This window comes from Gymnoscopelus microlampas, assembly GCF_963454915.1.
Source record: "Gymnoscopelus microlampas genome assembly, chromosome: 12".
In the NCBI taxonomy this organism is placed as follows: Eukaryota; Metazoa; Chordata; class Actinopteri; order Myctophiformes; family Myctophidae; genus Gymnoscopelus; species Gymnoscopelus microlampas.
In genome coordinates, this window is record NC_139949.1 from 1032224 (window position 1) to 1057423 (window position 25200).

The 25200-nt window shown below is 41.6% G+C and overlaps 1 protein-coding gene across 5 annotated transcripts in view; it reads right to left on the reverse strand.

The window, feature by feature from the left end:
- Positions 1-4311: 4311 nt before the first annotated feature.
- The window catches only part of amot (angiomotin), a 54165-nt gene continuing 33276 nt past the window's right edge, over positions 4312-25200 (reverse strand). For 3 of the 5 annotated variants that reach the window (XM_084074689.1, XM_084074686.1, XM_084074690.1), the window contains 11 exons: positions 24217-24623; positions 22130-22784; positions 19416-19560; positions 15332-15424; positions 14268-14413; positions 12830-12979; positions 12362-12552; positions 11776-11907; positions 9037-9281; positions 8008-8316; positions 4312-6308 (listed from right to left, as the gene is read on the reverse strand). In XM_084074689.1, coding sequence (XP_083930815.1) covers positions 6190-6308; positions 8008-8316; positions 9037-9281; positions 11776-11907; positions 12362-12552; positions 12830-12979; positions 14268-14413; positions 15332-15424; positions 19416-19560; positions 22130-22784; positions 24217-24623 — 2592 coding nt within the window. In that variant the 3' untranslated portion in view covers positions 4312-6189. Of the gene's footprint in view, positions 6309-8007; positions 8317-8545; positions 8558-9036; positions 9282-11775; positions 11908-12361; positions 12553-12829; positions 12980-14267; positions 14414-15331; positions 15425-19415; positions 19561-22129; positions 22785-24216; positions 24624-25200 lie in introns of all 5 variants that reach the window. The other 2 variants (XM_084074687.1, XM_084074688.1) reach the window with 2 other exon arrangements.

Here is a 25200-nt window from a genome sequence, read left to right on the forward strand (position 1 = left end):
TAGATTAAACGCTGATTCAATGTTGGCATTTCAATCATTGAATTTGCACCATAGATAAAACGCTGATTCAATGTTGGCATTTCAATCATTGAATTTGCACCATAGATTAAACACTGATTCAATGTTGGCATTTCAATCATTGAATTTGCACCATAGATAAAACGCTGATTCAATGCTGGCATTTCAATCATTGAATTTGCACCATAGATTAAACGCTGATTCAATGTTGGCATTTCAATCATTGAATTTGCACCATAGATAAAACGCTGATTCAATGTTGGCATTTCAATCATTGAATTTGCACCATAGATTAAACGCTGATTCAATGTTGGCATTTCAATCATTGAATTTTGCACTGCAATACAACAGTGATTCAATGTTGAAAAACCATCAGTCTTCAATCGTAACCAAAAATCAACCCTAACCACTATAATTCAACGTTGAATAACCATCTTTTGCTATCTCATCTGGCCAGCTGGTTGGTGTTTTGCACTACTGCGTCTTTCTTGAGTACATCCTCGTATGTTAAAGGGATAGTTCACCCCCAAAATGACTTTTTTTCTATGGATTAGTCACCCCATGGAGACATCAATAATTTGATGACCAGCAGACCGGTAAGCAGGAGAGTTTTCGGTCATCAAGTTATTGGCGAATGCGACAAAAACTAAAAAAATCACACCCAGTGTGAAGTGGGCGGTGTGGTCACAGTGGTCATCACAGTGGGTGATTCACTTAAAAAAAAACATAAATGTGTTTTTTTTAAGTGCACAGTCCTATTTATACTATAAATAGGACTGTGCACATGTGCTTCACTAGCCAATCACGGTCCTGTATAGAGTCAACCAGTGTACAATGGTGGCCAATCACGGTGCAGGGTTAGGGGGGTACAGTGGTGGCCAATCACAGCGCAGGGTTGGGGGGGTGCAATGGGTGGGGGTCCAAACCTCACATATAGGGGCAACATTAATGTTGCACCGCCCAAAAATATCCATGAATTCAAGTCTCCATGGGGTGACAAATTGATAGAAAAAATCTGGGTGAACCCTTTGATGTGGGACGTCCTCGTGACCGGTGCCCGGCGTGTGTTGGCTCCCACAGCACAGGCACAGGCAGCACAGGCAGTGTCCTGCTAGTCTCATCTCCTGGCTGTTATTCTCACTCACCCTTGGTATTCCATTATACAGATATTTGTTGGTAACATGTGTACTCTTGCTGATGTTAAGTACTGCACGCAACATTCAGGTGTAGCATCCCTTTAGAGACTTCTGCAGGGTTGGTTTCAGGGTCCAGCATTCACTGCCATAGAGGAGAATAGACTCGTTGCATAGAAGAAGCTGAGTTTGATTTGACGGGGAGGTTGGAGTTCCATACACTGGCCATGCCGTTCAGGGCCCTCCATGCAAGTGCCTTCCTCACTTTAAGATCTTGCTCAGTTGAGTTGACCCATGAGTCCATACTTTAGATCTCTATTGCCCGGAGTAAGTTGGGAGGGACACCGTAGGCCTTAAGGATTTCATCATTGTGCCTGTGCATCATAAGCTAAAAGATTTGTCAAAAACTTTTGAATGTTACTAAAATAGCCGACCTACAAACTCTCAGTAGCCAATCTTCAAGCCAATCTACAAGCTCACATAGTCAAAATAGGCTATTTTGACTACTGTGAGCTTGTAGATCAGCAATTTTAAATAGCTGATCAACAAGCTCACAGTAGTCAATCATCAAACCGATCTGCAAGCTCACAGTAGTCAAAATAGCCGATCTGCAAGATCTACAAGATGCGGTGTCTTGTGAGCTTGTAGATCACTATTTTGATTACTTTAGCACGGAAATGTCATATGACTAAGTATGAAATAGGGCCTTTATTATTATTTCTGTAATGATTGTTTATGAAAGAAAACATAAAAAGATGAAATATGGAGATACAAGGTTTCCACACGACAGAGATGATATAGTAAAAGGCATATTATACGTTGAGAAATTAATGTTTCAAATGGTTGATTAAAATATAATTGGATCCAATCACCTGATGCTACAGGTTCTCTATGCTGTGTGTGTGTGTGTGTGTGTGTGTGTGTGTGTGTGTGTGTGTGTGTGTGTGTGTGTGTGTGTGTGTGTGTGTGTGAGCAGCAGTGGAAAAGCTGATGTGTCTGTTTTTAGCTGAACTTATCTACTTTGATAGATATAGGTGTTTAAATATTAACACTTGTCCCTGCTGTGTGTGTGTGTGTGTGTGTGTGTGTGTGTGTGTGTGTGTGTGTGTGTGTGTGTGTGTGTGTGTGTGTGTGTGTGTGTGTGTGTGTGTGTGTGTGTGTGTGTGTGTGTGTGTGTGTGTGTGTGTGTGTGTGGCCTACTCCACTGAAAAGAGTAATGTCTCCCTTGGACCCAAAACTAGTGAAAATAGCAGATCTGCAAGCTCACAATGCGACGCGATGCAGCATGTTATGATTTTGTAGATCAGCAATTTTCACAAATTCTTAATTTTTCATGTATTTATTTAATGATTTCTAAAAATAATGTAATGCTTGAAATTCGTTTGAAAAGTGTTTTATTTCTGAATTGTTTTATTTCATTTTATTTATTTATTGAAATAAAAATATGGTAGGAAAAAAAATAATAACCCAAATTCAAAATAATGTGCCGGGACAGATGTTATTGCTGCAATGATTTTTTTTCATTCATTTTTTATATATGAATGAAATATATATTTCATTCATATATAAAACAGCACATATTCCAGTTCATATTTTTATTGATTTATATAGAAAATGTAAATCTGAAATTCGAGGTATTATTATTGTTATTATTATTATTGAAAGTGACAGTTTCATGCATCTCTAGGCTCATTTTCAACAGTAATGGTTAGTAATTACAAAGGTGTAATGACAGCTAAAGACAAATTAAAATACAGTAAAACACAGTGAGGTGACACACTTGATTGTCTTTTAATCATGATTTGTATTAGATTATACATTATGTTGTGTAACATTCTCTGATATGATTTGACAGAGCTGTTCTCACACAGTAAAATCCTCTGTGTTAAAGGGATGTCTCACTTTCAAACATGTTTGGGTTAATTTTAACATCTACTCGGGCTTTTGTGTTTCACCTCAGACACTTTTTAAGTTGCTTGATTCAGTATTTAGATATTTGATATTAATTTGATCACTTCAAACTGAAATACATGAAATATATATTTCATTCATATATAAAAAATGAATGAAAAAAAAATATTGCAGCAATAACATCTGTCCCGGCACATTATTTTGAATTTGGGTTATTATTATAGATTTGTATGTGTTGCGAGTAAATATTCCTTTTTTTCCTACCATATTTTTATTTCAATAAATAAATAAAATGAAATAAAACAATTCAGAAATAAAACACTTTTCAAACGAATTTCAAGCATTACATTCTTTTTAGAAATCATTAAATAAATACATGAAAAATTAAGAATTTGTGAAAATAGCCGATCTACAAAATCATAACGTGCTGCATCGCGTCGCATTGTGAGCTTGCAGATCTGCTATTTTCACTAGTTTTGGGTCCAAGGGAGACATTACTCTTTTGGGTCTTGAGGTAAACAGTTTGGGAACCACTGGGCCACATTATAGCTTTAAGACTATCTGGTCACGTTCAGAATACATTTTCTTTTTTATATGTGAAATATTATTTAATACAGGGGTCTTTCAGCGTTTTTCAAGTCAAGGAAGGACCCCTTATCTGAGAGAGAGATGAAGCAGGGACCCCCACTACTTAACAAGACATGAAACTCTGACATGAAAACAAACATGTCTCTAATTTCCATGAAAAATAATAATAATATATATGCCTATATGATTTATATCACGTTTCACAATAAATATGAAATTAATCAAACCACAGAGTTTACAGTAAACACATAATTATGTAAAATATATGTGTAAAAAATATTATCAAAATGTTTTTTTTATTTTTTATGTTTTGTTTTGTTTACTCGTAGTAGCGGCCTGCTCACTCCTCATGCATTGAAGGAACATGAGCTCAGTTCGGGGCTCTCCCCAGGCTGGCAGAGGGAAAGTAGTGCACAGGATTACAAGCTTAGGCATTGGCACTGGGTGAACTATGGGTTCCGAAATCGTGGGAGAAAAATCTAGTTTAAAATAACTACTTCCAAAATAAAAAACTTTTCGGAAATCTCTAGGGGGGGGGGGGGGCGGGGGGGAAGAGCTTTCTATCTGTGGAACCACAAAATGGCCGCCACTGCTATGCCCTGTCTGGCGATGCATCTAGTCTGCTGCCCCCTAGCGTTGATCCACAGAAACACACCAGTAGTACACAGACTGTTGAGTTTTATTGGTCACAGTTAGATTAAAGCATCACTTATAAACACTACATCTACACATCAAATGAAATGATTGTCAACCAACCCAACATGAGACGTTATCATTATCAAACACATTCATTCATTATGGATCTGATTTTATGTTATAGTCTGAAACACAAAGGTCAAAATATGAATTCATTATATGTGCATTAATTATGAATGCATTATGTTTGTAAATACTATTAAACATGTTTACAATCTGAGTCATCAGAACTTAGTGGTGGACAGTAACAAAGTACATTTAGTTGAGTACTGTACTTAAGTACAGTATCTGTACTTTATTAGTATTTGTTTTATTTCAAATACAAACATTATACTTTTGACTCCACTACATTTTTAGTATTTTAGAGTAGACTCCTGCCACCCAAACGCACAATCATGAATAACCAATTAAAACAGTTTTGACATTTTAAGGGGATTATTTCAAAATTTCAAATAACGTTATATAGTTTGCAGTTTTGAATACTTAAATATCAACTTTCACTTGAAGTGGAGTAATATTTGACCAGGAGTATCTGTACTTTGACTCAAGTACTGGAGTTGAGTACTTTGTCCACCACCGTTCAAAACCAACCAATAGAACAAGGACCTACAGACAGACAGACAGACAGACAGACAGACAGACAGACAGACAGACAGACAGACAGACAGGTTCAGTAACTATTTGGATAATTAAGTAACAAAAAGTGAATGTTTTACTCTTCTTCATTAAGGACCTTTGACCCCATCCAGTGGGGTCCTACAGGCATCAAAACGGACCACCGTGGAAATGTCATAACGCAGCAGTGCATTGTGGTCCGTGCGTGATGATGTCATAATGCAGCAGTGCATTGTGGTCCGTGCGTGATGATGTCAAAATGCAGGATTGCATTGTTGGTCTATGGTGATGACATAAGGCAGCAGTGCATTGTGGTCCGTGGAGATGTCATCAGGCAGCAGTGCATTGTGGTCCAGAGCCATACTTCTAAACTATAAAATCATTCATATGACTGTCCCTCCTGATTGGCTGACAGAAGGGACATTCAGATGAAATGTCACAATCAGTATAAACCCATGCGCTGCTGTGATAAACAAATAAAAGCACATTACTAAAACATAAATACAAATATCTACGTCAAAGGATTTGATGTAAATGAAGGGAAAAACTAAACAAATACAAACAGTCAAACTACAAAATCATAAAAAAGAAAAGTAGTGCAATAATATGCAACAAAGAAGGTAGTCCATACATTTGGTCCAAGGAGGCTAAGCTAACCAGTTAGCCTCCAGTTAGCAACACTGTACATATGAGCTGAACACGGTACTGTTGAACCTCTATCGCCCTCTAGTGTCGAACCAATAGTGTTTAATCTTTAGTGAGGAACTTCAAACATTCTCTGGGTTTTAGGTTTTAGAAACGTAAGAACTGAAACATAAGAACTGAACATTTCAGCCACATGCAGCCTGCCATGTTTTTTTTTTAATCTTCTGTAGTTTTTAAACTGAACTGGAAAACAAAACCGCATTAAAGAGTTTCATTATGTTTTCATGTTGTGACCATTTGACCAATCAGGATGCAGATTGTAGATTTTGACATGGAAGCGTTTGGGAGGAGCTTTAACATTTGTGGCTGAAATGTCATTGGTGATCCCAACTGCCAATCACATCTAGCAGATAGGAGCTAAGAGATACAATCCTTCACCTACATGTACACTGTGTATGTGTGTGTGTGTGTGTGTGTGTGTGTGTGTGTGTGTGTGTGTGTGTGTGTGTGTGTGTGCGCGCGCGAACGCGTGCGTGCATGTGGTCTTCAGGATGACCTTCACCTGACCTCAAGGTCACAGAGGTCAGATGAGGATCTCCACCATGTCATTGTCCACTTCCTGTTGGGTGGGCGGAGCTTGTTGGGGATGGGACTGAACGGGAGCCCGCCTCTCCAGAGTACTGCTGTGGAACCCTGGGACATCTAAAAGAACACATGCACACACACAGACAGACACACACACACACACACACACACACACACACACACACACACACACACACACACACACACACACACACACACACACACACACACACACACACAAGAACTAGTTAAACATCACTAGTGGCCTTTGGGGTTGTCATGTTTTTTGGGGGCACAAAAGGCCCAATGCCAGGTCAACCAGGCCATCGGATAAAACAAAGATTTTTAATTAATTGAATTTAACACATTCCATGCCAGCGTTTAATCTCATAATGTACTCACCAGTGCCAGCGTTTTATTGTTTTTTTGTTTTTCTCACGTCGCCATAGACCTCGTTAAAATCCTTAAGATTGAGCTCTAAACTGTTTGTAAACACAGCGGAGATCGGACTGCGTCGACCAGTGAAAACCCCATGCAAAACGGAATCGCCATCTTGTAGTTTTATGTTAAACAGTGATCAGCGACGAGAAAAACTACAAAGAGAAAATGGCGTTTCAGTGTCCGCTTTAGAATGGAGGCCGATGGGATCGGCAAAACCGGATCCCGGATAATTCCTTTTCCGGTGGTGCTACCGGAAACGGAAGTGTATCGAAAATTGAAAAAAGGGCAATGTGAACTTAAAAAAAAGAAAAGAAAAAAAAGACCACTTTGCGTAGGTCTACGCGATTTGCACGTGGCGGCTTTAAATAGGTTCGCGTAGGTCTACGCGATTGGCACTCAATGTGTTAAGGGGTTAAGAATGATTTCATTTTTAAAAAGATAGTATAACTATCAGCAAAATAAATAAATACAGCATTCTGAATTTCTGAATTCAGAATGTCAGCAAGACACAGGTGTCTAAAAGACACATTGACAGGAAAGAAGCAAAGGAGAAAAGGGTGAAATCAGCTGGCACATCGGGACAGGGCATCAAGGCCACTGTGGCCTTAGGGTATATCGCTTTAGAACATTTTAGATAATTTTTTTAAGAGCATGAGGCCAAAACGAGGGGCAACGAGTCAACGACGGCCATGAAGGCCTTCATGGCCGTCGTTGCCGTTGAGGTACTGGCTGGAAAGACGAGGTAAGCGCTTCTATCACTTCCTTGTTTATATTTTGTGGCGAGGCCGTCGGCGAGTCGCAGACAGTGTGAACACTTAAATCTCGTTGAGCGTTGTGAGGCACGTAGTGCGACAGGTCGCTCCAAGCATAAAATAAAGGCATTAAAACATTCTGAACTGCTCCTTTGTAAATGTTTAAAGGATGGCTTCACCCATTTTCAACCTATCTTCATAATAGATCCTCACTAATGCTCCTGATAAAATTGTTGTCATTTTTTTATACTCGGTCTGTCTCATAGGAGGGCTGTGTACACTTCAGACACCCGTCTACCAGTGACATCATAGTTAGTTAGTTTTCTTCAATATTTTTTTATTTTTTATTTTATAAACGCGAGAACAATGGCTTCCATTATAGCATGCTAACTTTCCAGGAATAGAAAGCCTGTAGTTCTATTAGCTTGGATTCCCCATTGATGATGTCACTGGTAGACAGGTTTCTGAACGGTCCACAACCCTCCTCTGAGACACAGAGTGAGTAGACAGAAATGGTACCAAATTATCATGAGCATTAGTGAGGACCAGTTACATGAAGACAGGTTGAAAATAGGTGAAGTCGTCCTTTAACGTTTAATATTTAATATTTAATGCTTAACGACCTGCGAGGCGGTCAGGGACGTAGACGGGACTGGGAGACGAGAGGCGAGCGGGCAGCGTCATGCTGCTCTGTTTGCTGCAGTCTGGGTTCTGATGTTGGTTCTGCTGCTGGTTCTGCTGCTGGCTCTTGTCCGTCTGGGTGCAGCTGTCTCGGCTGCCCGTCTTGGAGTGTCCAGACGTCATGGGAGTGGACGACAGGACGGACGCCATGGCGGTGGACAGCGGCGTGGACGGCAGGACCGGAGACGGAGACGAGGAGATGGACCCTGTCCTCAGAGAGTCTGTACGGAACTCTGGACCTAACAGAACCCCTGAAGTAGAACCAGCATAATGAATTAAACACTGGACCTATAGAACCCCTGAAGTAGAACCAGCACAATGAATTAAAAACTGGACCTATAGAACCCCTGAAGTAGAACCAGCACAATGAATTAAACACTGGACCTATAAAACCCCTTAAGTAGAACCAGCACAATGAATTAAAAACTGGACCTATAAAACCCCTGAAGTAGAACCAGCATAATGAATTAAACACTGGACCCAACAGAACCCCTGAAGTAGAACCAGCACAATGAATTAAAAACTGGACCTATAGAACCCCTGAAGTAGAACCAGCACAATGAATTAAACACTGGACCCAAAAGAACCCCTGAAGTAGAACCAGCACAATGAATTAAACACTGGACCCAAAAGAACCCCTGAAGTAGAACCAGTAGAATTAAACACTGGACACAACTTTTGAAACAACATATATATAGTCAGCAACCTGAACGTGGGTTTGATCCACTGTTTGGGAAACAGTGAGCTAGAGTCTTATTTAACCCATTAAGACCTGAGGCCGTGTCTAAAACAAATCTAAATCCTAACAATTCTTCGGAAAAAAATATTTTTCACAATTTTTCAAAAATAACAGATCTACAAGCTCGTAGCTGTAGATCTGCTATTTTTGAATAGCCAAAGAAATCTAAAGTGACACAGATGCGTTCCAGGTCTAAATGGGTTTTAAAGTAACTAGCGGTAGAGTAACTCACCCAGACTACCTTTCCAACTGGAATCTCTGCGTTCCTCGGTGATGGGGGAGCTGCTCAGACCGAGGTTGTGCGACAGCAGCCCAGAGCTCCCTGTGCTCCCCGTATTGGAGATGGACATGAGGGACTTGGACGGGCGCATGGCGGAGGCGGCGCTGTCGCCCTTGTTGGGCTCCTTCCTGGAGCGCTGGTGGAGGACCTTGATCATCGCATCTTTCTCTATGATCTGAGCGTGAAGATTCTTTATTCTAGAGGGAGAGAGACATAGAGAGAGACAGGCAGAGAGAGAGGGTTCATCACATTTACTCCGATCTTGAACAGTGTGGGACAAAGTACTCAAATCCAGTAGTTGAGAGAAAGTATAGATACTCCTGGTCAAATATTACTCAAATAGAGGGGCGCCGCTGGCTTAGCGGTTAAAGTGCATAGTACCACATATAGGCTCTAATGCAACCTGACAGCGAGTCGTGGGTTTGAGTCCCGAGCCCGGCGACCTTTGCAGCGTGTCACTCCCCATCTCTCTCCCAGTTTCCTGTCTATCTCTACTGTGTACTATCAAAGGCAGAAAAGCCCCCAAAAATATCTAAAAAAATATATATTTACTCTCTACTACAAGTGAAAGTTGCTGACACATTTGTGCTTGTTTTTTTGGGTTTTTTTTGGCTAAAAGGAAACAAAAAAGTCCTAGGGTTTCCATTGTGGTCCTATGAATACATGTCATCAACAAATACAAATAGCTATATTTACAGAGGGGAAAAAGGAAAACCGGGACGGCAGTTTCAAGGGGATTTAATCTCCCTTGTAGTTTTCTGACAGTTGCTTTTTCAGGCCAGTTTAGAAAGAAACCTGTGATTCACATCCTGTAATGCAGGGGTCTTCAACGTTTTCAGGCCAAGGACCCCCTAGCTGAGAGAGAGATGAAGCAGGGACCCCCTCTATATTGTATAACATTGTGTTTCACATAAACTTTTGCTGCTCTTTTTTCCCTCCACACCTATAACTCTTTGCCAAAAATAGCCGATCTGCTATTTTTGGCTACAGTTCTCCTCAGAAAAGGGATGCTAGGGTTGAGGTCTTAAACTAGCCTGGTAAACCCTCCCTCCGGAAATCTCATTTCCATTTGATTTCAGGAGTGAGTCTGGGCTGAACCGCCTTTCTGCAATAATCGCTCTATACGCCGAACTGACGAGCCTATCAGCGTCGTCGCACATCGTTCTGTGATTGACAGCGACAGTTGGCCAATCAGGTGGCGAGTTCGAGTGAGCCCGAATGAAGCCGAGTGCAGCCTGACTGGGGCCGACAAAAGACGAACGGCAGCCATTGTTGTTGTGCGAGTGCCTTCACTTCTTACTTTAGTTTTTAAAACGGTCTCAAACTTCTTTTTTGAGGGACGGAATTTACTATTAAGATATCGTTTGGATAGAATTTAGTTGTTTAACTTCATATATGTGGTCAATTAATCATGACAGAGCCTATTTAAAAATATAAATTTAGAGAACCGGCAGGGGCGGGGAGTGACACGCATGTATCCCAATAAGGCAACCTATTTTCGGCATGGCCGTCCCAAAAGTCCCGTTGCGTCACATAGTCTGGAGCTTGTCAAAATGAACTGCTGATTGGCTGAAGGGGAAAAACGATCATTGGTTGAAGGGGTTGTCAGTCAACGGTATTACTCCCGCCCAACTCCAGCCCACAGCGAATATTGCAGAAAGGCGGTTCAGGCCAGACTCACTCCTGAAATCAAATGGAAATGAGATTTCCGGAGGGAGGGTTTACCAGGCTAGTCTTAAACACCAATCCCATTGATATTTGCTTAAAGGGCAAGACCACTTTGGTAGAGGTTTGGGTTGTGTAGTTACCTTGCCATGATGCAACAACAAAGGTGGACAAGAAATCAAAAATAATTTCTTCATTGAATAGAAATTGATAATTTAAAATATGCTCCACATTGACTTACATTGTACAGTGAAGAGGCTCAGGAGGAGATCTTTTAGCCTGTAAACCAGGGCTACTCAACTTAAGATGGCTCAGGGGCCACTCAGCAAAATACCAAAAGTCCAAGGGGCCGCAAGCTAAAAATGACGGTCCTAGTTTGGATTTTTTCGATTTTGTAACACACACTACACATTGTTATTGTTATAAGAAAATGTACATTTTGACATCATATTCTTTTCACTGTACCTGTTTATTTTGTGTGTATGTCCAGTGGCATCAGTTCAGCAAAAGCTAAGGTATGGCAAGGTTGGGGTTGCCAACTCCCAGAGATTGAAATAAGGGACACCTATCGTGGGCGCGCGGCAGTGCGGGCGAAAAGAAATGGGGGTCAAACCCCCCCAAAAACCCGAAATGCATAGAAAACTATGCATTATACGTGTAACAATTGATGTTTGTTTTTGAAAAAAAATGTAGCAACCCATATATTTGAATATATTTTGCCCTTTCCCTTTAACACCGTCTTCTACCCTGAGCCATCCCAAACTATCAAAGTGAGTTGGAATTAGGCTAGTAATGGGCTTTAGGCTGATTAGTAGTTGTATCAGTTTGTTTTGGAAGGTCTGAAGTTTAGTTTTTAGTAACATTGAGTCTTAAGTTTAGTTCTGTGTGTGTGTGTGTGTGTGTGTGTGTGTGTGTGTGCGTGTGCGTGTGCGTGTGCGTGTGCGTGTGCGTGTGAGTGTGTGTGTGTGTGTGTGTGTGTGTGTGTGTGTGTGTGTGTGTGCGCACGTGCGTGCGTGCGTGTGTTACCTGCTCTCCATGTCCAGACATCTTCTATTGGCCATCAGGATTTCTTCTTCTTCTTTCTGAATTCTGGCCTCCACTGAGGTGTCATAACTGCTACTGGTGGAGTGGCATATCATGGAGGAAACAGACGTATCCCTGGAGACCAAACAGGAAGTGAGTGTATTGATCCGTTAAAATGTTCCGTGACCCCCCAAAATGATCATAGATGAACTGGGGACCCCCAACCCTGACAAGCACTCGAAATTGTAGGAGTTGAGAGGCATTACATTTAGTTTGTCTCGGTTCCACAGATAACTATTGTGAAAATAGCAGATGTACAATGCCTCGCAACTGGGCCTATTCAAAAATAGCAGATCCAGTGCCGCGCTACGAGCTTGTAGATCTGCTATTTTTGAAAAATTGTGAAAATCTTTTTTTTATATTTTTTTCAAAAAGACCGATAGATTTTTTTGAAGAATCGCCTCAGGTCTTAATGGGTTAAAAAAGGTCCCCCTCAAAATAATTGGGGACACCCCTGGGGGTCCCGACCCACAGGTTGAGAACCACTGGGTTAGGTGGTTAATATGATTATTATCATGTTCATGATTACCTCTGTGTGGCTACAGAAGCGGCGGCGTCCAGTGCAAACTGCCTCATGACGCTCTCCTCCAGGTACTTCTGCTCCCACTTGGTCATGTCGGCCTCCAGAGCCAGGATCCTCTCCTCCTTCTCCCGGACGTGCTCCATCAGCGCCGTGGCCGAGTACTCTGTGGCCGCACCCCCCGCCTGACTGACCCCCCGCTGCACACGCACACACGCATGCACGCACGCACGCACACACGCACACACACACACACACACACACACACACGTTTGTATTGCTACACTTGTGAGGAAGTCAACATTTTAGGACGGCAATTTCATGTATGCCATTTTGAAAAATATCGGGCATTTTTTACTGTATAAGCCGACATTTTTTTCTGTGTGTGACGCCTGCGCAGTACAGGGCCGGTTCTGACCCAATTGCCGTCCAAGGCAAGCTTTCTGTGTGTGTGTGTGTGTGTGTGTGTGTGTGTACCTGCTGGTTGCGTAGGCTCTCCAGCTCTCTCTCCAGCCTGGTCCTCAGTCTGTGCTCCAGCTGTTCTCTCTTCTCACAGGCAGCCTGCAGCTGAGCCAGAGCCTGCTGCATGCGCTCCACCTTCTCTACGTACACCTGCTTCTTCTTCAGCTGCGCACACACACACACGCACACACACACGCGCACGCACACAGGTTTGTATAAATATTCTCAACATTTTAAGACAGTGATTTTGTGAATGCCATTTTTTATTTGGTATTTTTAACCATAAGCCTGAAGCTGAAAAATAGCAGAACTACAAGCCCACAAGGCGTCACGCTGCAACGTGTTGTTAGCTTGTACGTCAGCTATCTTTTGGTACATAGGCACGCAACCAAGTATAAATCGGGTATAACTCTAATCCCTAAACATAATAATGTCTAATGTCTAATCCTAACCCTAACCACTATCCACCACTTTTTCTAACTGTAAACGTATCTAAAACAAAAACAAAAAGTTAAACCATAAAACACATGTTTTTCTTGTGACGACCACAATCCTCACAATGTCTATCTCTCACATTCTACTCTTGTGGGGATATTTGGTCACGCAGGATGAAGGTGATGAAGAAGAAATTCTTCATGAAGAAGTTCCTCTGTTTAAGGAAATAGGTAGCTGATATATTGCACTTTTACCTTAGCGCTAGGTATACTCTTGGTTGCTTGTTTTTTCAGAAAATGCACTTAAGACTTCTGGTGATTAGTAGTTTTCGTTCCCTACCTATGTTGAATGCACTTATTGTAAGTCGCTTTGGATAAAAGCGTCTGCTAAATGACTGTAATGTGATGTAATGTAATGAAGAAGAAATTCTTCAATCACCGCCGGACGTCTTTTTGTGCGTTGCGTTTATGCACTAGGAGACGTCCAGCTGAAGACAATTCAAATTAAATCAATTGGAAGTAGATAAATGGAGAGCGCTGCTGCTTATCTATCCAATCAGATGAGTTGAGAGGCAGAGCCTGTCTGCTGAGCGTTACCGTTTAATTACTTTATAAAAGTAGCTCAGAAAACCACAGTGGACCGGAAGCTGAACAGTTCTTATCTACCACCACCAGGGGGCAGAATGGCACAAACATTTGAAATAAACTCCTTTTATACTGAATCTACTGTAATGCTTAGCTCCCAGTACAACAGTATTACACTGTGGTAGTATTTCATCTAAGTATAACACATAGTGGTTCTCAAAGTGAGGTCCGAGAACCCTCTGGGTTACTTGAGGGGGTTCCAAATGGACCCCTTACAGGTCTGATCCCATTGATATTTCTCTGAGAGTGCAAAAATGGAACGAAATGCACTCTCAGTGTTATGGTGGTCCTTGAAATTAAAAAAAGTTTGAGAACCACCGACATATAGAATCCTCTTCCTCCAGTTTGACTACTCTGGTCTGGGATCTTCTTACCTCCTCTTCCAGTTTGACTACTTTGGCCTGAGCGTTGTTCAGGGCCTGGTCTCGGATCTCGATGTGTCTCCTCTGGTCCTCAGTCTGAGAGCGAAGAGCGTTGAGTTCCATCTCTACCTTCTCCTTCTCCCTGACCACCTCTTTATCTGAACACGCACACACACCCCACACACGCACGCACACGCACACACACACCACACACACACACACACACACACACACACACACACACACACACACACACGCACGTACGGAATACAGACATAATGCAGGCTTACAGATTAGGAGGGGACATTTAAATAGTTAACCACTAATTGTAAACTACTGTGTGTTCAGGTGGGACTAATTCACCCCAAATTAAATATAACTCATTTAAATATATGATTAATATTGTAAATAATAATTATAAGATACAGAACTCTAGTTGTGTTTTTCAGCAGTTCTTACACTAGATTTAGCACATTCATTAACAAATTAATTGATTCATTAATTAGTTTGTGTTTCATTCTAGCATCGGACGTGCCTGCTTTGATGTGACATCTGAACTGTCTTCTATATGCAGAACTAATGACATCTGAACTGTCTTCTATATGCAGAACTAATGACATCTGAACTGTCTTCTATATGCAGAACTAATGACATCTGAACGATGATACTACCATCCATGATACTAACATCAAAACAAGCAGCAGTGTAAGGCTTTGTGAACTCCATGTAGCCTGCAGTAAGTCTCATTTTCTAGGAAACCACACAGAAAACATTTCCACAAAGAGAGATAACACTGTTTCACTTTATTTGAACTCTCTTGCAGTCAGTCTGTCTGTCTGTGAGAATACTGCTGGCTTCACTGTGTTCAAGTAGTTAAGATATTGGTTGCAATAAAAAAAAAGTCCTTCCGGGCAATACACGTGTACATGTTTACAAAAACATCTTAGTACACATAATGTAAACGTGTGTGTGTGTGTGTGTGTGTGTGTGTGTGTGTGTGTGTGTGTGTGTGTGTGTGTGTGTGTGTGTGTGTGTGTGTGTGTGTGTGTGTGTGTGTGTGTGTGTGTGTTACTCACTCTGTGTGAGCAGTTGTGAGATGGTTTTGCGGTTGTCTTCAGATCCGTCACATTCTTTAATAGCCAGCTGCTTATTGGCTGTTTCCATCCGCTCTGTAATGACATCACAATGACATCACAACTACTGTCATGACATCACAATCATGGCATCACAACTACATCAAATCAAACTGACATACATTCAACTAACCGACTAACCGACCGTTCAACTTTGCCAAATATCACTGACCAATTTCAATCAATCAGGAGAGAGAACTCAGGGGCATACCGGAGGTGGGGCGAGGTGGAGCGCCGCTCCACTAGTCTCCCGCACCGGCATGTATGCACGTGCCCACCTCGCGCATCGACCAAAAACAACCATTCACACCTCTTACAAAAGCTGCCGAGTGTCAACAGCGTGAATGAACATAGGAATGACCCTGGCTGGATGCATATCAATGGCCCATTGTGTGACCTGCTAAGTACTGCATTACATTGCTGGTTCCTGGGGGTCATTAGCAGATTTTGTTTGTAATTATATCATCAAAATCTGTTTCACCACATAAACCCTAATTTATACTATAAAAGTAGGCGATCTACAAGGTTGTTTTTTGAAAATGTTGAAAATTTGTGAAATTGTTGAATACTTTTGAACATTTTGAACACAAAGCAGTGACAGACAGCCAGGCAGACAGACAGACAGACAGACAGACAGACAGACAGACAGACAGATAGATAGATTGATTTAGATTAACAGATTTGAATGAAGTGTTGTGAACAAACACAACAATATGATTTGTTCAATAGTTGTAACAAAGCATGAAACCAAAAAGTGATTTTTGTGGAGCTGACGGATACGAATCCATTCCAACTGGACCAAATCCAAGATGTTTTCCTTCTTTCTTCCTCTCTGTCTGTCGGTCTGTTTCTCTCTCTCTCTCTCCCCCCCTCTCTTTCTCTCTCTCTCTTCCTGTGGGAGACGGTTGCCAGGCAGAATCTCCACAAACAGAAAGTAAACAACATTTTTTTTAAAGTGTTTAAAACACCAGAACCTTTGGATGAAAAACAGAGATTACACCCAAAACATTCTTCTGTGTGTGTGTGTGTGTGTGTGTGTGTGTGTGTGTGTGTGTGTGTGTGTGTGTGTGTGTGTGTGTGTGTGTACTACTTGTATAACTACACTTGTGACGGCCAAACTTCTCCACAACTATAGTAGAATTCGACAAATAGACATTGCAAGGACACATTTCCTGGTCCTCACAAGAAAGTGGTTGTTTTATGGCAAAAACAAATGATTTGGGGAGTTAAGGTCGTTTCAGACGGGGAGCGGTTGACGCAGGCGTTCTCGCTCGGATCGCGCCGCGATCATTGTTGTCAATTTAAGTACTGTACTTAAGTACAAGAGTTTCTAGGTTTACTTTGCTGGAGTATTTCCAATTTCCAGTACTTTTACTTCTACTCCACTACATCTCAGAGGCAAATATTGTACTTTTAAGGGGCTCCCAGACCGTACCGAATCGGCGTCGGGAAGCGTCGTATATAGTTGGCCAGTCGGTTAGGGGTCCGTCGGGGGTCAGTCGGGACCTTTTCGGCCGACCCAGGGCCGACCGGACATGTCCAGTCGGGCTAGCCAACGGGCTAGCCGACTGGCCGACTGGAGTAGCCATGTGGCAGAGAAGTAGTGTCAACAACATGCAGCGTGCTATCTATCAGTGTTGCCAGATTATGTGAGAGAAACAAGCGACCATGTCAATGAAAACCTACATTCACTGTTTCTCATTGTCGCTCCCAGAGAGAGAGATTGATTGATTTGACCTACTTTTGCGCTGTGGTGATGTAATTAATTGGGAGCAGGTGTGTAAGATTCCAATAGTATAAACATTTTAATTGGCTTTCATATACTCTTAATATTTTTTTTTCAAATTAGATTTGGCCTTATAGATCGAAATGTGCTCAGTTTTGGCTATTTTCTGGGTGCTAATTTCAATAAATTAATTAATGTATTTAATTTTGATTATTCGAATAACCGTTTTCAAAAATGTTGTGTACACGTCAGCAGTGGTGGAAAGAGTACTCAAATGTTGAGTAAAAGTATCAATGCACGATTTTCCTGTCAATAAGTTATTTTTTTTAGACACCAGTCCCCTGTTCGTTTGTCAACAATGATCTAAATGGGAAGTTTATTTCAGCAGCTAGAATGTGACTGGCTGTGGGTGGAAATCTTGTATGTTCCTTTTTCATTATTATTTAAAAACAATTTAAAATCGTGAAAATAGCCAATCTACAAGCTGTAATTATTAATAATTAAGAAATACTATATTTTAAAGAGTGAAAAATCAACTAAAGTCATTATTAGTGCAAGTTCAAAAATAGCAGATCTACAAGCTCAGAACGCGTGCATCGCAACACGTTGTGAGCTTGTAGATCTGCTATTTTCAAATAGCTTATAAGTATAAAATAGGGCTAAAGTGGTTAATGTATGTTTTATAATGATTTATATCTGCAAATTAACTAGTAACTAAACATTTCAAATAATTGTTGTGGAGTAAAAGTATAGACAATTGGAAATACTCCAGTAAAGTAAAAGTACCTCAAAATTGTACTGAAGTACAGTACTTGAGTAAATGTACTTGTTACTTTACACCCCTGCACATCAGTGAAGAAAAAAAGAAAAGACGCTGGGAACATCCATTTACAAGTGACTTTGCAGGGAAACAAGCCCAAAGTCGCTTATAATAAGCAGACCTGGCTGCCCTATACCCTAGGCTGAAAGCAATGTCTCAAGAACAGCAGAGGGGGCGCTGTTTTTCCTTTTTATTTGTAAATGGGTTGCCACATAGACGGATTTCCGCGCGACGTCATCACAGAGCAGAATGCGCAATCTGCGCATGCTCGGGGGAAACGAAAAAAAGCGCCGTTCACTCTGTTGTTGTGTTCGGGAGTTAGATAGCCATAATTCTGCTATTATAGGCATAATAGGCATAATGCTGCTATTATATACAAACAGATCCAACTTCCGACAAATCATTTTTATTGAGTAAACAAGGTATTACAAACTGCATAATTTAATCTACTTTCATTAAACCCGGTGAAGATCATTTCTTTTATGAATGGACATTTGACCAGAGCTGCTGCGGGTAATGGCGCCCTCTATAGGCTTACCCCTCCTCTGCGTGGTCATATCCTCTCATGTTTACTAACAGGAAACCCGTCTATTGGGCTGGGCATTAGCATTTCAATGGCAAGTCGGCTGACAGACTAAATGCCAACTTTTGCCAACCAAATACCAGTCTGTTGCAGTCTGAAGTAGTCTGAAGTAGTCAGAACCAGTCTGTTTGGTCTGTAAGGGGCTTTACTCCACTACTCCAATTATTTGAAAACTTTAGTTACTAGTTACTTTGTAGATTTTGATAATTATTACAAAACATGCATTAACCACTTCAGTCCTATATACATTTCGGCCATTTGAAAATAGCAGATCTACAAGCTCACAATGCGTCGCGATGCGGCGCATTGTGAGCTTGTGGATCTGCTATTTTCAAAGGATTTTTATGCATTTTATACAATATTTTAAACATATATTTGAAAACTTGTGAAACGGGACATTCGGCACAACGAGTACTCTTACTTTTGATACTTTAAATACATTTTGATACCATTAATTTTGTACTTTTACTCAAGTAAATTTTGAATTCCGGACTTTTACTCGTAACAGAGTATTTCTACATTGCAGTATTGATACTTTTACTTAAGTAAAAAATGTGAGTACTTTTTCCACCACGCCCGTGTGCACAAACGAGCACGAGCGTGAGAATTTCACGGGACCGCGCCCCTCAACTTCTCCGCACGTCCCAAATAATTGCCCGCCTCTCATCGAAAATGAATTACTATGGCGCGTCAACCGCTCCCCGACCTTTAGGTCTAGGGGTCGGATAGATACGTGTTGAACCTGGAATTACATCGAACTGAAAATAGCCGATCTTACAAGCTCACAACGAGTTGCAGCGCACAATCTCAGCATAGCGACACAAACGTGCTTGCGTGAGTGCGTGCATATGTGTGTGTGTGTGTGTGTGTGTTTGTGTGTTTGGTTTGCGTGTGTTACCTCGGAGGTCTCTGTTGAAGTCATGTAATCTCCTGACTTCCAGCTCCAGTTTGTTTCTCATGGTTTTCTCCAAAGCTTCTCTCTTAGTCGACGACTTGGCCAAGTTCTCATACGCCTCCGACACCAACTGGATCTCCGTCTCCAACTGGAGGGGAGGGGAGGGGAGGGGAGGAGAGGAGAGGAGAGGAGAGGAGAGGAGAGGAGAGGAGAGGAGAGGAGAGGAGAGGAGAGGAGAGGAGAGGAGAGGAGAGGAGAGGAGAGGAGAATCAATGTAAACATTTTTTATCAATTATTTCTTGTGCTTCACTTAACCCATTAAGACCTGTGACTGATTCTATAAATGTTTTCTAAATCCCAACAGTTTAAAAAAAGAAAACGTATGTTGCTATAAATCAGTGGTTGTCAAACTTTTTCATAATAGTCAAGGACCCCCAAAATGATGTATGTATTTGGCCGCGGACCCCCATCTCAAAATATTTTGTTCCAGGGACCCCAATAAGCAAAGATTTGAGTAAAAAATGTTCGCTTTAAAAGAATATATTATTCAAAGATTTGCACTCGTTTTCAAGATTTTTCTAAAATAGCAGATCTACAAGCTCATAGCGCGGCACTCGGTGCCACGCTACGAGCTTGTATATTTGCTATATCTGCTACAAAACATCAGTTCAGGAACATAAAATAAGACATATCACAGGTTGTTTTGTGATCACTGGTTTTTTGATGTGCACAGTGCGTAGTTTTAGTGACGCATCTAAACAGGTATCGTTTCAGGCTCAGTAGTATCGGAAGATTTGGTTGTCAGACTGGAAAAGATGGACAGTCTCGCAATACTTTGGCACGTTCATAAACTTACTTTGTGCTCTTTAGATACCTCTATAACATTATACAGGGTACACATCGAAAAGCAACAGAGCAGAAAACAATGTGTGATATGTCCTCTCTTTGTGCTCCTCCATTCATAGAGTAGGTTAGGCGCCCGTGCACTGCACCACCCAAGCACCTCGTGCTTAATAAAGATCCCTCTGGGACTCTTTGACAGTGTGAGCCAGTGACACACAGTGTTGTGTCCACTGCAGAGTGGGCAGCTGTCGCTGGCCGCTGGGCAGTGGAACGCTTCCACACGCTGTGTGGAAGGTAGTGAATATATAAGTGTTAAACTACTGTAGCAGTAACCATGCGACACCAGGCGTTTCTATCAGTTGTGGACAGCTATATACATATATATATAATCTAATATGATGATTTATGGTTGTGTTATGGGGACTTTAATACCTTGTGTAGTTTATATAGAATCATATTTAATACCTTGTGTAGTTTATATAGAATCATATTTAATACCTTGTGTAGTTGTTATGACCCTAGGGTCATATTGTGTATTTTCCTGTGTTTTCCCCCTCGTGTGTGTGTGTGTGTGTGTGTGTGTGTGTGTGTGTGTGTGTGTGTGTGTGTGTGTGTGTGTGTGTGTGTGTGTGTGTGTGTGTGTGTGTGTGTGTGTGTGTGTGTGTGTGGTGAGGAGTGAGTGATTTGGGTACCAGCTGGTGTGAATGGTGGTTGAGTGTGATTGGCTAACTAGTATGTAGATTCTCGCAGGTGATTGGCTCCTATCTTCTTGGGCGTCACTATAAAGCTTCCTTCTCTTATGTGTTTGCAGTTGTTTTGTAGATCCCACCCTGAGGTAATATGTATATATCGTGTCATGACTTTTATCATAAATTAGTAAATAAATCCATATTGCTTGGGATTTTGAACATGTGTTGTCTGGCTGTTTGGGGACTGGGAAGGAGGGAGTCCATTTTGTGTTGCGACCATAGGCTCCCCTAGGCCGGGTCGAAACAGTAGTTTATATAGAATCATATTTAATACCTTGTATAGTTTATGTAGAATCATATTTAATACCTTGTGTAGTTTATGTAGAATCATATTTAATACCTTGTGTAGTTTATGTAGAATCATATTTAATAACGTGTGTAGTTTACGTAGAATCATATTTAATACCTTGTGTAGTTTACATAGAATCATATTTAATACCTTGTGTAGTTTATATAGAATCATATTTAATACCTTGTGTAGTTTATATAGAATCATATTTAATACCTTGTGTAGTTTATATAGAATCATATTTAATACCTTGTGTAGTTTATGTAGAATCATATTTAATACCTTGTGTAGTTTATATAGAATCATATTTAATAACGTGTGTAGTTTATATAGAATCATATTTAATAACGTGTGTAGTTTATATAGAATCATATTTAATACCTTGTGTAGTTTATATAGAATCATATTTAATACCTTGTGTAGTTTATATAGAATCATGTTTAATACCTTGTGTAGTTTATCATGTTTAATACCTTGTGTAGTTTATATAGAATCATATTTAATACCTTGTGTAGTTTATATAGAATCATGTTTAATACCTTGTGTAGTTTATGTAGAATCATATTTAATACCTTGTGTAGTTTATATAGAATCATATTTACTACCTTGTGTAGTTTATATAGAATCATATTTAATACCTTGTGTAGTTTATATAGAATCATGTTTAATACCTTGTGTAGTTTATGTAGAATCATATTTAATACCTTGTGTAGTTTATATAGAATCATATTTACTACCTTGTGTAGTTAATATAGAATCATATTTAATACCTTGTGTAGTTTATATAGAATCATGTTTAATACCTTGTGTAGTTTATGTAGAATCATATTTAATACCTTGTGTAGTTTATTGACTTTCTCTCGACACGTCTCCATCTCCTGTCGGAGCATCTTGTTCTCCTCGGTCAGCATGTCGACCATCTGGTGAGCGCGGGCCATCATGGCGAACGGCTCCCCCTGCAGGTGGGGGTGGTGAGGATGCGGGAAGTGTCCCGTTGGGGGCGGAGCCTGATGCTGGACGGGGGGAGGAGCTTGGAACTGTTGTTGTTGTTGCTGTAGTTGTTGTTGCTGTAGTTGTTGTTGTTGTTGCTGTTGATGTTGCTGCAGAAACGGCTGGTGGTGTTGCTGCTGTTGCTGTTGGTGGTGATGGTGCATTCTGGGGGTGGAGCCATAGTGGTCGTGGGGGAGGAACCCCCCGTGAGCTCCTCCCCTTTGGGGCGGAGCAGCGGGATGGAGGAGGGGCTCGTGGTGGGAGGCACTGCGGGGAGGCGGGCCCAGCGTGTGGTAATGATGTTGAGTCTCCGCCCCTGGCGGGTGGGGGTGGTGGTGGGAGGGGTAGGAGGGGTGGGAGGAGTGGGAGGCGGAGCTAAGCATGCTGCTGAGGGCGTGGCTCTGGGCGCGAGACAGAGAGCCCACCGAGGTCACCGAGGAGGAGGGGCTATGATGCAGCAAAGACCTCTGGGAAATGAGAGAGCCGCCATCTTTACTGGACCTGATAGAGAGACACAGAGAGAGAGAGAGAGAGAGAGACAAGAGAGAGAGAGAGAGAGAGAGAGAGAGAGAGAGAGAGAGAGAGAGAGAGAGAGAGAGAGAGAGACTGTAAAATACAAAACTTTTTTTCCACGTCCTATTTCTCTTAACAACATGTCTTTGTTTCCTCTCTCCTCTCCTCCATGCATCCTTGGTGGGAGGAGGGACTCAGACGCAAGGAAAGGACGCAAGTGAGGGGAGCAAGGATTTCATTTTGAGACTTGGCACGCGGCCATATCGATGAATCAAATTCTCAGAGAACTGGACAGACAGGATATAAGTTACACCCGTCTGCCTTAGGTGTGTGTGTGTGTGTGTGTGTGTGTGTGTGTGTGTGTGTGTGTGTGTGTGTGTGTGTGTGTGTGTGTGTGTGTGTGTGTGTGTGTGTGTGTGTGTGTGTGTGTGTGTGTGTGTGTGTGTTAATCATGCATTAATCAGGTGTGTAATGGGGGGTGTTGTCTAGACCTGTGCTCTCCACACTCCTTGGTTACAAAGTCAATTCAGTTCACTTTTATGATATGATATGATATTTTAACATCTATGTTGGGTTGGTTTATATTAGATACTATATTTTAATACAAAGGTTCCCAAACTTTTCAGGCCGCGACCCCCCAAAATAGTCATATTCGAACTGGTGACCCCCCACCCTGACAAGCACTTGGAATTGTAGGAGTTGAGGCATTACATTTAGTTTGACTCGGTTCCACAGATTAACATTGGCGTTGTGAGCTTGTAGATCGGCCATTTTCACAATTTTGACCAATTTGGTGTTAAAAAAGTCTTTAAAGTCATTAAATGGTCACTTGCAGATACCCTGTATACACTTATACTGTATGTTGGTTTGTTTACTGTTGAGTGAGAAAACAATGTTGCACATTAAGCTAATCATTTGGGGACCCCTAGTTTGGGAACAACTGTTTTGTAACACATGCATGTCGTTCTGGTTCAGCAGCCTGTGTGTAAGTTGTCTCTTTAAGTCAGGATGCAAAGTCCAAACTAAACGATACATTGAAACTAGTTTGTTTGATAGTTAAGTTGTGTGTTTGTTTGGATGCATCACAGATATAAGATCAATCTTATTTAAGCTGGCATAAGGTCCACACTAACTTCCTAAATATTGTCACAAAAAATGACATTTTTACTTCATATGGCCAATCAGTGAAAAGCTCTTTATTACCGTGTTGTCAAAAGACAAATAGAATGTAAACAGGAGAATATTGCTGCCTATCGTGGCTTTATATTCAAATGATAACACTTATTCATATTTCAATAAAATGATAACACTTATTCATATTTCAATCAAATGATAACACTATTGAGGTATAGGGCTGTTTGGTTACATTTGTGGTGAGTACTCTTCATGGTTAGGGCGTGGTTATGGGCGTGGTTCTAACCTGAAGGATCCGTACTCGGGTGGAGGCTGGTATCGGACCTGTGGCAGCTCTCGGTGGCTCCCCCTGGAGGCCTCCTGGTAGAAGTCACAGTGCTGCTGCTTGGGCGGTGACCCCATGACCTTGTACGGGTAGTCGGGCGGGGGTCCGCGGTGTTGCTGCAGGGGCTGGGGTTTGTAGTAGTCCCCCGGGGGTCCCTGGGGTGGGGGGGGTCCGGGCAGCTGGGGGCTCAGGGGGGCAGAGGTGACGGGGGCGTGGGCTTTGACCCCGCTGGTGGCCAGGGACAGCTGCATGAGGCGCTCGCTCAGCGACCTGACGTGACCCTGCTTCAGGTCCTTCAGACCGTCGTCCTGGTGCACCTTCCCAGCTCCGCCCACTCTCTGCACACTGGGCCGGCCCTCCGTACGCACCTGAGAATAATCACCATTATTACCATTATTCCCTCCGTACGCACCTGAGAATAATCACCATTATTACTATTATTCCCTCTGTACACACCTGAGATTAATCACCATTATTAATATTATTCCCTCTGTACGGGGGGCGGCCATAGCTGAGTGGTTAGTGAGCCCGCCTAGGGAGCCAGAGGCCCTGGTTGCCCCAGGTTCGATTCCAGGACAGGCCAGCATATGTGTCGATGAAATGAAATTTGTCCCTGAGCAAGACTCTTAACCCCTAATTGCTCACAGGTTCTCATTGGAAACAAGACCGCAAGGACTTTCATGAACGACCTGTTAAAAGGAATTATCCTTATCCTTTACGCACCTGAGAATAATCACCATTATTCCCTTGTGTAAACAAATCATTGGTCAATGTTTTAAGGAAAACTGGCAGAAAAAGACTCGCACTTTACATACAACTTTTAAGGAAGACTCCTTAGACAGAGACTAAGAAAAAAGTTTTTCTTTTATTTTACTTTATCCTCATAAAGTGAAAGGTGCAAAACAGTTGCAAAGTTGCCACTTTGCTCAATGTTTGTTAACAAAT